General features: G+C 54.2%; 1 protein-coding gene across 1 annotated transcript in view; it reads left to right on the forward strand.

The window, feature by feature from the left end:
- Positions 1 to 20: 20 nt before the first annotated feature.
- The window catches only part of CRHR2 (corticotropin releasing hormone receptor 2), a 44,638-nt gene continuing 32,434 nt past the window's right edge, over positions 21 to 12,224 (forward strand). The window contains exons 1-3 of the mRNA XM_027102269.1: positions 21 to 107; positions 5,671 to 5,673; positions 9,521 to 9,614. Of these exons, the coding sequence (XP_026958070.1) occupies positions 21 to 107; positions 5,671 to 5,673; positions 9,521 to 9,614 (184 nt within the window). The remainder of the gene's footprint in view (positions 108 to 5,670; positions 5,674 to 9,520; positions 9,615 to 12,224) is intronic.

Raw genomic sequence — 12,224 nt, forward strand, 5'->3', positions numbered from 1 at the left:
GGTCCGCAGCCGCTGAGGGCATGGGGGGTCCCGCGGGGCCCCCGCGCCTTCTCCACGCCCCGCACCCGCTGCTCTGCCTGCTCTGCCTCCTGCCGCCGCTGCTCAGAGTAAGTGCAGGGAGTGGTGGCGGGTGGCGGGCGGGGAGGCGCGGGGTGGGGCGGCATCTGTTCGCAGGGTCGGGGCGCTCCGTGCTCTCCTGACTGCGAGGCGGTAGGGGGTCTCACTGCTCAGTTACTGGGCTCGGTTTCACTTAGCCCTGTTAGGAGTTGAATGGAGGAGGTCTTAGGGCTTGGTCGCCAGGATGGGGTTGGGGATCCCTGTGTCCGGTGATGGGATGGAGATGTCCTGCCTGGATGAGGGGGCAAGTGGAGGGGAGATGAAACTCTTCACACCAGCTAGGATGGGACCTGGAAGCCTTTGTGGATGAGCAGAGCATTCTGGGGGACGCCCTAGTGTCTAGGACATGCCCTTCCTCGGGTCCAGAAATTTCCTGTCCCCTGTCCACTCTGTCACCTCCCCCATAGATCCCGCTGCATCTCCCCTGCAGGAGCCTCAAGTCCCTTCCTCACCCCATCCCAGTTCTGGCCCTTCCCCACAAGGGACCCCCAGAAAGCTGTCCCCTGTCTCCTGCAGCCCGGTCCCCACGCTTGTCTCAGTGCCTGAAACCAGGCAGCCCTCAGTATCGAATGAGCAATGGGGCAGAGGGGCCACTTGGGGGAACCAGCCTTGCCAGGGGTTTCTCAAAGCTGTGGGTGTGCCCACTGGCCAGAGTCAGGGTCTGCAGGTAGGAGCCGAAGGTGACGGGATGGAGAGGCGCTGTACAGAAAGAGCTGAAGAAGTGGGGGTGAGGCTAGGAGGGGGTGATTTCCAGAAACAGATGTCGGAGGAATCTACCTCTTACCCTCTCCCCATTTTACAGATGGGGAAACTGAGGCTCGGAGAGGAAGGGTGACCTGTCCTAGGCCACACTTTTCATGAAGAGCCACGACACTAAAAGGTTTCAGAGTCCATGCAGTGCAAGGGACAGAGCCAGGCTGGAGGTCAGGAGGCCTGGCCCCATCCCCATATGTACACAGAGGACTCCTTCGTTCAACACTCATTCAACAGATGGGTAGTGAGCGTCCACTGTCTGTGGCAAAGTGGCTTTGCAGACAGACCTGATCAAATCCCTGCTTTGCGGCTTAGTGTGTGACCTTGGACAGGCTACTCAAATTTCCCCAGCCTCAGTTTCCTCCTGGGTGAAATGAGGATGATTTTGGTGCTTACTGAATAGGGTTGTCATGAGGAATAGTTGAGACAGTACAGGTAAAGCTCTGAGCACCATGCCTGGCACAGAGTAAGCAGAGATGAAGGCACTAGGGGCCCTGCCCTCCCAGGGGATCTGGTCAGGTGGAGGAGAGGAGTGGGCACCATGCTGAGGTGTGGTCAGTGCCCCGATGGGCAGATGGCCCCTAGACCTGCCAGGTCCTTTTAAGGACATTGCAGGGATGGGTGGAGGCTGTGGAGTGGGTTCACTACCACCCCTTCCTGCCCACCTCCCACTCCCGATGTCTTGGGCTCTGAGCTCTTTCTGCCCCCTGGCACTTGTTCTGGGGATAAGTGCCTTCAAGACAGTCGGTGTTATGGCCAGGGTGGCCCCTCAGCCGTCCCCCTCTGGGGGCCATGATGCCAACCGCCCAAGCTGGTTAGATGGAGAGGGTGTCTGGTTGCTGCCCCAGAGCCCGGCCAGGTTGAGGGTTCTGTGGGAGGGCACCCTGGGTCCTGGGGACGTCAGAACTGGCAACCTCAGAGGCAACAGTCTGCTTTCCCCGTAGAGTCAGCCCAGGCCCCGCCCCTAGCTCCCCGGATGGCCCAAGACTAGAGACTAGTTACTCACCCAAAGTTACTCAGCACGTAACCAGCTAGAGAGGACCGTGGTCTCTCTAGCCCCAAAGCACAGGCTTCCTTGCTTTGGGTCTTCATGGTAATGGGATTTGTTTCTGGGTCCTCGTCCAACTATTCTGAGATTTCTGCTCTCTATGAAAAGAGAGTAAGTGACCTGGAGCGGGTGGTGGGGAAGGAAGGCGATCCAGGAGGGTCTGGCCTCCAGCCCTCTCATTTATTCAATAATACTTGATTCAGCCAGTATTTAAGGAGGATCATGCATGGTAAAGACATAAGGGTGAAAACAGCAGCCCATGGCCCCTGCCCTATGACGTTGATAGCCTAAAGAAGCTGCTGGCCAAAGAAAACAACGGCTAAGAATGAAGTGTGTATTTACAAACTCTGGTCACGGGAACTGAGAACAAGTGTGTGCAGGTATAAGAGCCTCTGCCAGGATTGGGAGGAAGTCTGGCGGGAGGTGGGCAGGATGGCAGGGACGGAGATGGGGTGGTCCTAGAGGGAGGCTGAGGGAAGAGCACGCTGGGAGGAAGGCTCTAGAGTCCCAACCCTGAGAAGAGATGGTGCGAGGCTCCAGGGGGCGTGGTGGGTCCGGGTGGGATCTCATTTCTATCCGAAGGGCACAGGGAGTTCAGGGCTCGCTAAGCTGGGGAGGGACCTGATCTAAAGTGCAGTTGTGAACTTTCCAGCTGGTGGTTGAGTGGGGAGGACAGCCTGGGTCAGCCCGCACTGCAGGAGCCCAGCCTTGACCCTGCTGCTACCAGCTGCCCTCCGAGGCCTTTGAGAAGCTACTTTGGGAAGCAGTGCTGAAATCATGCAGGCTTCTTGGGCCCCGGGTGCCATGCTAAGCCCTTTACTGAAACACTGGGAAGGTTGGGACAGTTATTTACAGACGGAAATGCAGGTTGGGTAAGGCTAACAAATATGGCTGCTGGATTCCAAACCCCTTGATTCTAACCTTGCCTCCCCCTCTGTGAAGACCCCAAGAAGTCTTGTCTGGGTCCAACCCCTCAGACCTTTGAGCAACAAGGTGCTCCCCACCAGGGCCTTAGACCAGCACTTCTGTGGTCTCTTGCCCCAGGTTCTTGCTTCTGGTGGGGCTGTCTGTCCTGAGAAGGCTCAGCAAAGAGGGAAGGCCCAAATTCCAGAAGCCTGGACCCCCGCTAACCTACACAGCTCTGCCCAAGACCAGGGCCAGGGCCGTGCACACACACCCAGGGTCTGTGGAGGGTTGGGGGCAGGGGACTCAAGGGCCATTTACCAGAAGCTGATTCATCTAATAACTCTTTCCCCCCAGTTCAGCTACTCTCTGAGTGTTTTCTAACCTAATCAGCTAATTTAATCTCTCTGTTTTTGCCATTTTGTTGATGTTTTAGTATTTTTTTTAAAAAACCAGTTTGTCTGCCTATTTAAAACCCCTATTCCTACTAAGTCTCAGATTTGCAGCCCTTTATGAATTATGGGACTATTCCGTATTCTCTTAGCTATCATTTTCTACTTTATCTAATTTTAAGCATTTTTAGGACTCCTCAGTCAGTCATAAGTCACTTTACTGAAAATTCTAATTTTTTAAGATGTCGTTTCAAATCTGCCAGAGGGAGGGATATATTATCCAATAAGCTTGTTTTGTTCATTCTGTTCAGCATTCTGTTTAGACCACAGGACTTACTACATGCTTAGTACTGTTCTAAGCTCGGACACACATTACCTGTTTTAAGCTTCACAACCACCCTAAGGCATAAGACCGTCAATATCCCCATTTGACAGATGAAGAAGCTAAGGCAAGGTCATGTGCCCAAGGTCACTCATCTGGTAGTAGCAGGGCCAGGATTCAAACCAGGCAGCCTGACTCCACACTCCCTTCCCTTCACGAAAGTGTAAGACACTCAGATGCCGAAACAAATCAGAAAGAGGTGACTTTTAGGCAAACTGGATATTAGATGAGTTGATCATTAAGGAGATAATTTTAGGCCTAGTGACCTGTTGTAGGACCTCTTGCAGGCCAGCTCCTGCCTTCCCTACCCCCTTGCTCCCTCAGACATCTGTATGCAGGACCCAGGGCTTGGCACAGGTCAGAGAAGAGGGACAGAGGCTAGAGGGAGCCACGGGCTTTCAGAGATGAGAGAGAACACATGCCAAGGAAAGACCTGGAAGTTTCTCCAGGCAAGTTGGTGGCTGGATTCAGACTAGATGGGAGAGTGGGACATCTTAGAAAGAGGGACCTGCTGGAACACTCAGGGTAGGGAGAGCCCTATGGAAAGCTGCTTCGGGCTCTTGGGGCCCTCACTCAAGGTCCCGGCAGCTAATAAGTTAGAACTGAGCAGCTAAAAAGTCTCCCCTGCCCCGTTCCGGGAAGATCCCACATGCCGCGGAGCGGCTGGGCCCGTGAGCCATGGCCGCTGAGCCTGCGCGTCCGGAGGCTGTGCTCCGCAATGGGAGAGGCCACGACAGTGAGAGGCCCGCATACCGAAAAAAAAAAAACAAAAAACTGAAAAATAAAAAGTCTCCCCTTCCAGGAAGCCTGCTCGGATACTCCAGAAAACAATTACCTACTTCCTTCATCTGACTGCCAGTCCCTCACCCTCTGCCTCAGCCCACCGCAGCTCCAGTACTGTCTGGCCTGTGTCTGCTCAGGGCCCAGAATCTGCCTCCTCACGCCCCGTCCCCCCCCTTTCCTCCCTCTCTTCTGCCCCTCCTTCCCTCCTCCCCATACCCTGTCTTCAGTGTCCCCATCTCTTCCTCCTTCCCCCGGGTAGGGCCTGAGTTTCTCCTTCCTCTGTTCCTAGCTCAGGCTCAGTGAGACCAGTGAATGAAAGAAAACACTGGGGAGGAACCCCGCCCCCTCCAGAGGAGTCCTCTCTGACCTTGGGCAGAGAGGGAGAAGGCAGGGAGGCAGCTCACCCCGTTCCTGTCCAGTACTGGCAGCCTGGCTGCAGGACCTGTGGTCCCAACTCTACCAGGCTTAGACCAGCAGCTAAATTTAGAGGAAGCTTTGTCGCCAATCCAGGAGGGAGCACGAGGCTGGGCCAGACCCCCGGCTCCAGGGAGGTGGCACCTTTGAGGCCCGCCTGGCGCCTGGGCCCCAGGTTCTGCCTGGACAGGGCCCAAGGTGGAGGAAGAGCAGCTGGCTCTCTTGTCTTGGCTCCCCTGCCAGGGCCTCTCCCTTGCCCTGTATAATAAGGGAGGGCTTCCAACTCCAGGCACACAGAGGCTGGACCTGGGCCGTCCTCAAAGGGAAAATTCAGAAAGAAGGCTACCTGACAAGCAGGAAAAGCCCAGAACTGAGTTCCCAGAATTGGGGGTAGGGGTGCAGCTCTCTCTGGCTGAGGGGACCATGGTCTCATCCAAACAAACATTTATTGAGCACCTGCTACATGCCAGGCTCTGGACTGGGAACTGGGCACCCAGATGTGAAGCAGACAGATATGGGCCCTGAGCTCCAGCAGCCTGTAGCCTCATGGGGCGGGGCTGGGGCGGGGGGCAGCTCTCTGCCCCTATGACAGCCAAGAGCTGATCAGAAGTCCAAGGTGTCCCCCACAAAAGAGAGATAATGGGGTCTTCAGGTGGCTCAGAGTCAGTTCTAGAAGCCAGACTTCTGGTCTCCCTTGAGCAAGGCCCTGCCGGGCTGGCTGGGTCTCCCTCCCCTTCTCCCATGACCTAGCTCTCTGCCCACAGGCCCCCACTCCACTGGTGAGAGCTGCTTCTGACTCACCTTTTTTTGGAGCTGGGGTCCTCCCAGCATCTGCAGACCACAGGCTTTCACCCCCTCACACGGGACCAGCTCTTCAGTATGTATCTGACCAACTTGTGACCTACCAGACTGTCTGAACAGTCCTGCCTTAGCCCCTTACCCACTGTGTGGCCTTGGGAGGTGACTTCGCTTCTCTGGGACTCAGTTTCCTGACCTGTAAAATGGGGTCATTCGCAGCCACCTCAGAGGCTGTTGTGAGGATTAAATGGGCTGCCCTGAAGCGTTTAGAGCTGTGTCTAGCACATAATAAACGCTGACTTCACATCGAAGAAGCCTCTTTCCCACCCTCTGTCCTCTTAATAGCATCCCCAACCCAGAGGCTTGCCGCTTCTTGAGCAGGCCCTGTGCTTCCCTGCCTCTGAGCCTTTGCTCGCTCAGCTCCTGCCCCTGGAATTTCTTTCTGCTCTTCTTACCCTTCATCCTACCTTGGACCAAGTCCTTCCATCCTCTTGGACTCAGCTTCCATGCGCAGTTTCCTCACCCAGCATCCACTGAGCACTGCTGAGCAGTGAGCCTGGTGAGCGAGGTGAAGGGGTGTCTTCAGGGGCCACTGTACACGGGAGGGGTGTTGAGGGCTGAGAGGGGGAGCCCTGCTGGCTGCAGAGCTCGGAAGGCAGAACATGGGGTTTCTAAGAGGATTTTCTAAAGGAGAAGGGCTTGAACTGCGCTGTGGGACTCCCCCAAATGAGGTTTGAACCCCCCATTACTGAGCTCCCTAACTGTACCCCTCCTAAAGTCCTTGACAAGAGCCACCATGTAACACGTGTCTTCTATGTAGCAGCTCTTGACAGTCAGTAATTTGTTTAATGCACACCAAAGCCCCATGGGGTTTATATTATCCCCATTTTAAAGGCGGAGGCCAAGGCTCAAACAAGTTAAGTAACTTGGCCAAGGCCACAGAGCTGAGAAGCAACATCCCCAGAGCCCTGAACGTGGGCATGTTTGCAGTCTGCTGCCTCTGAGAGCTCATCACCCAGGCCTTGGGGATAATTATTCATGGCTGTGTCTCTGCTTTCCCTGGCCCGCTGTGGGCTTTCTGGGGGCACCGGTCTCTCCTTCCTCCTCCCTGCCCGCCCCTCCCCCACCTACCCACTACCATTAGCAGCAGCGGCTCTGTCCAAAATGGGCACCTCCAGGGTATGTTGCAGGTCTGAACTGAGTCAAATCCACCCAACCAGCCCCCTTGAAGAGAATGAACATCTTTGGCTTTGCCAGCTTATTCGACCAGTGGAGAGAAGGAGTTGGAGATGGAGCCCAGACTTGGGAATTATTCCACAACCACTTCTGATCTGCTCGCCCATTCTGCCCAGGCTTGAACAGCACACATCAATACTGAGCACGGCAGCCAGTGCCCCCTGCTTTGCTCAGCAAGAAGACTCAGCCACGGCCTCAGATGACAGCGACTGATACAAGGACAGCCCCACAGTGCCTGAGTCCTGGCAGAGGATGCCCGGCCGCCCCTGTCCATCAGCTCAGAGCCAAGTGTTCAGACCCTCCCGAAGTTCAACATGAGATGCCTGAGTGATGGGGCCACAGTGTGGCCACTGGGGGCTTTGAGAAAAGGAGCTTGCATCTAAGATGCAGAATCTGGTTGGTCAGAGTCCACCATCAACACCACATGCCTCTGCATTGAGCATTGCCTCTACCATGACTTCCAGAGGCTGGTGGCTCACTAGGAACTCAGCCCTCCCCACTGCCCCCAGAGAGAGCATACTAGCTGCTTCTCAAACGAAGAGAAGGGGGATGGGAACGGGGGTTGGGTTAGGCTTAGGGCCCACACTCTCCCCTGACCCAGCTGAGGGTGGGGCATCAGAACACTCCCAGGACCCAGAGTGTCCCCTCCCCAGCCCACCTCACCCCTGGCAGGTGGCTCTCTGGATAGCCAGGCCTTCATGATCCCAAGAGGCTGATGCTGGGGAGCTCCTGGCAGCCCTGGGATATGTGAACAGCAAGACCATGGCCCCCAGCGTCTGTCCTGCAGGCCAAGCGGCCAGAGCTCCCGGCTGATGGCTCAGGAAGCCCCTCACAGTAGCCAGACGCACACACACTACACGCACTGTACACATACTACTCTCACACCCCACACACCCCACACAGACATATACACACCCTGCACACATACGCCTTGCACACACACTAATCTCACACACAGCACCTCTGCTTCCCAGCGCTTCCTCCTGCCTCCAGCCCTGTGGAGACAGTTGGCAGAACCCAGGTGCAGTGAGTGCCTGTAAGTGGCGGCTGTGCCGTCCTCGGCTCTCCCACCTGACTGAGCGGGGTCATTAATTAGGGGCTCCAGGTCGGCGTGGTGAGGCTGGGCATGCAGCCTCCAGCCCCAGCACAGGAAATGGACTAAGCCCGACATGGGGAACGTGATGTTTGAGGGCTGTCGGGCTCTGGTCCTGGGGACATCCTGGGGCAAACTTCCACCCAGCTGCCAGGGTGGAAGTATCTGACAGGCAGGAGAAAGGGGAGGGGCTGCCCACTAGTGGGGCAGTGCCTTCCAGAATCCCAGGATCAGGAATATCGGTGTTGGGGGGACGTGCAAAAGTCATCTTGCGGGACTTCCCTGTTGGTGCAGTGGTTAAGACTGTGCTCCCAATGCAGGAGGCGGGGGTTCGATCCCTGGTCAGGGAACTAGATCCCACATGCATGCTGCAACTAAGTAAGCCTGCCTGTCGCAACTAAGACCTGGTGCAACCAAATAAATTTAAAAAAAAATGTCATCTTGCATACACATGTGCAAGTGCACATGTGCGCACTCAACTGGCCACAAGGTAAGAGAAGTGGTGGTCTTGGAAAGAATGGGAGACAAGGGTTAGAATTTTAGAGGGCATTGCTTTTGTTCAGTTTCACACCATGCACTTCCCAGCCTCTCTGCCTTTGAACGTGTTTTGCTCTGTATCTAGGATGCCTTTCCTGGCCCCACCCTTATCAGCTGGGCAAACTCCTACTCAACCTTCAAAGCCCACATCAGCATGACCCCCTCTGTGACGCTACCTTATTCCTTCTCAGCAAATTGTAGACACTGTAACAAGTTGATTACCCATCCATCTTTTCCTCCAGAAGATGGTCCCCTGAAGGGCAGAGATAACCACATCTACTTTGTCCCTCTACATCCAGCATTCCCTCATGATTTTTTCAGGAGATGGGATCCGAGATGGTTTCTGTCTTTTGGATGGAATTGCCGTTGTTGCAACAATCACGTTTGTTCCCTGGCAGGTGCTCACATTGGCACAGTGGTTCCTCCCTTTTCCCCTACTCATCCGTCTGGTTGCCCCCAAAGTGCCACCTCTTCCAGGAAGCCTCCCTCCCCTGTCTTCCCAAGTCCAAGTTAGGAGTCCCATGTGTTAACGTTTGTAACTACCTGTTTACTTGTGTGACAGGGAAACAAAGTCAAATCATCCACTCTTCTCCCCTCTTTTCTGCACCTTCCAAGTCTAGGGGATCCCTACCTGGCCTGGGACTACCCTGAGGACACCATGTCCCCCAGCCAGGGCCTGACACACAGTAGACACAGTACAAATGTTTGCTGGGGAAACGAAGGGCTGGCGGACACCCCCACCCCAGCTTTGCTGACAGAAGGACACAGGGCACATCCCATCCGGAAGAAGAGACCTTTGGGGGCCAAGGGATGGACAGAGCATTAGTCTTCCCTTGGGAGCCAAGATGCACTAGACCACTTCTAAGGCCTTTTCAGGGTTCCAGGTCTGGCCAGGCTGTTGTTCTGCTGTGTGGCCTTGGGCATTTCCCTCCTCTGTTTTCTCCTCCGTACAGCAGAGGGGTAAGGGATGAGTGACAGGACGAGGCGGGGTGGGGTGGGGGACAGGCAGACATGTGCTGCCACTGTCTAGCCGGGGCCTGACCCTCATTTCTCCTGTCCTCTAGGCGGCCGGGCCCAGCCAGGCACCCAGAGACCAGCCCGTGTGGATGCTACTGGAACAGTACTGCCACGCAATCATGACCCTCACCAACCTCTCAGGTATGCCAGCCCCTGCCACCACCGGCAGCAGACCCCGGAAGCTGGGGGTGGGCCCAGGGCCTGGGGGAGAAGCGGGCTCTCCCGGGCCAGCCCCAGCTCAGCAGGTGGGGAAGGGTGACTGGCTTCCAGGCCCGGGCCTCGTGTCTGTCCTTGGGCAGCCCCTTCCCCACTGGGGCTCAGGTCCTTCACCGATGATGAAGAACTTGGCTGGGAGTCGTCCTCCAGCTCCCGGCTCCCTGCGTCTACACCCAAGGAAGCTGGCTGGCCTGGCATTCAGGTGCCCGAGGAGGGGGCACCTCGCTGCTCTCAAACTCCGGCCAGACCGGCAGAAGGTGTAAAACACATTCTCCCGTTGCCGTGGCTACAGGTGTTACTTCCTGGTAAGAACCTGTGAAGTAGCAGCTGGGACCCTGGGTTCTGACCCCTTAGAGTTTCCTGGCGGCTGATTCAGAGTCAGGGTTAGCCACTGCAGAGCTAACTCAGAAGAGCCCCGGGCCTTAACGGGCTCTGGAAAGATGTCCCCAAGGCCCCGCCCAGTGTCCTGGCCTTCTCAGGGCTGCACCCACAGAAGCAGCAAGGAAGGAGGAGGGCTGTGGGTGCCCTTGGGATCTGGAGCTACTGCCGGAACACAAGGAGACAAGGGTGCTGGCCAGAACTGGGACCCAGCACCAAACACAGCCCGAGTCACGCATAAAGAGGAAAACCTTGTTGTCTGCCCTCCTTAACAGTGGAGTGGTCGAGAGCTCAGGTGTTAGGGTTAGACAGACCCAAGTCTGGATCCTAGCTCTTCCACCTAACAACTTTGTGACCCTGGACGAGTCAGCCAACCCATCTGTATTAATTTGCTTGGGCTGCTATAAAATACCACAGACTGGGTAGCTTAAACAACAGAAATTTATTTTCTCATGATTCTGGACCTTAGAAGTCCCAGACCAAGGTGTCAACAGAGTTGGTTCCTTCTGAGGCTTCTCTCCTTGGCTGGTAGATGGCCATCTTCTCCCTGTGTCTTCACATGGTCTTCCCTCTGTGTGCGTCTGTGTCCTATTCTCCTTTTTTTACAAGGACCCTGGTCACATTGGATTAGGGCCCACCCTAATGACCTCATTTTAAAGCAATGACATCTTTAAAGAACCTATCTCCAAATACAGTCAAATTCTGATGTATTAAGGATTGGGGCTTCAACATATGGATTTGGGGGACACTATTCAGCCTGTAACATCTGAGCCTCAGTTTCCTCATCTGTTAAAAAGTGGTCAAAGTCGACCTCAGAGGCTTACTGTGAAGGTTGAAAGAGAGACCGTGGCTACACCAGCATGCCAAGCAGCCATCGGGCAAAAAACGGAGGCCCCCCCATTTCAGGAGAGCTCCCACCCTCCCCTCGCCAGAGCTCTTTGCTCTCAGAGGCAACACCTGTTTATCAGCAAATCCACCACCTTCTCCCTGCCCTCCCTCTTTGCCCCGTGTGTGGCATGGACCCTCGCCTTCCCCGTGACCCCTGGCAGGTGATACGCGTCCTCCCCACCTCTGAGCCTAGCGCAGAGAAGTCCCAGCCTCTCCAAAGACGAGCTCTGCCCGGCTTGACTTGTAATATCATCCGTCTGTTTATAAGTGGAATACGTATTACGTATATTTAATTCGGAAAAAAATATTTTTAAAAACCAAAGAAGACGATAAGTACTCATTATCCCACAACCCAGGAATTTTTTATAATGTTTACATCTGCCAGAAGTGTATCAAACCATAGAGCCTCATGTTTTTTCTTTTTTTCCACAAAACTGGAATGATCCTGTGTCTGCAGTTTTGTAACCTGCTTCTTCCTGTTGTAATTCAGAGTGAACATCTCCCTGTGTCATTAATTATTCATCCACCACATTGCTGTGGTGCTGCCTAGCACCGTGGGGACGCGTCACCCATTAACCATGCCCCTGCGGTGGGACATGCAGGCTGTTAGGATGCCCTCGGACTCAGGGAATAGGTTCTCAGGTCCCCACATGGTAGAGATGTCCTTTTAGGTGTCCACTGATTGAGAAAATGCATATTGACTGATGAAGTTCAGAAACAAGTAGAAACAACCTATTGTTTAGACATACATTCATGCGATAAAACTGAAAAAACTAAGAGCAAAGGAATGATAAACACAACATTCAAAAGAATGTTCCCTCTGAGGGAGGAGTATATAGATCAATTTGTAAGTGATTGGTAATGATCTAGTTTTGGACTGGGCAACAGATTCCTTATATGTGCTACTACATACAAACTTCCATAAAAGAAAAGACTAAAATAAAATAAAGTTGGGCCGTATATGGGCTAATGATGACAAGAGGTCATGAATCAAAGACTCGGATCAATTAAAATGCATGCCCCTGAGGTCCAAATAAAGGAAAAACGCATAATTCCAAGAGACTTAAGGCAGGCTTTAAGCGGATTATTTCTGTTTTATTCATCACAGAGGAATCTAATAGAGCATATACTGTAAGTTGTAAGGCATATTATTTTTTCAGTCCATAGGCCATGTAAGGATCCAGATGGAATCAAGGATTCCTTGAAATAACTCCCTAATCCAACACACACACACACACACACACACACACACACACACACACACACACA

This window comes from Aethalodelphis obliquidens, unplaced genomic scaffold (genome assembly GCF_003676395.1).
Source record: "Aethalodelphis obliquidens isolate GAN/ISIS:26980383/991018 unplaced genomic scaffold, ASM367639v1 scaffold5, whole genome shotgun sequence".
NCBI classification, from domain to species: Eukaryota; Metazoa; Chordata; class Mammalia; order Artiodactyla; family Delphinidae; genus Aethalodelphis; species Aethalodelphis obliquidens.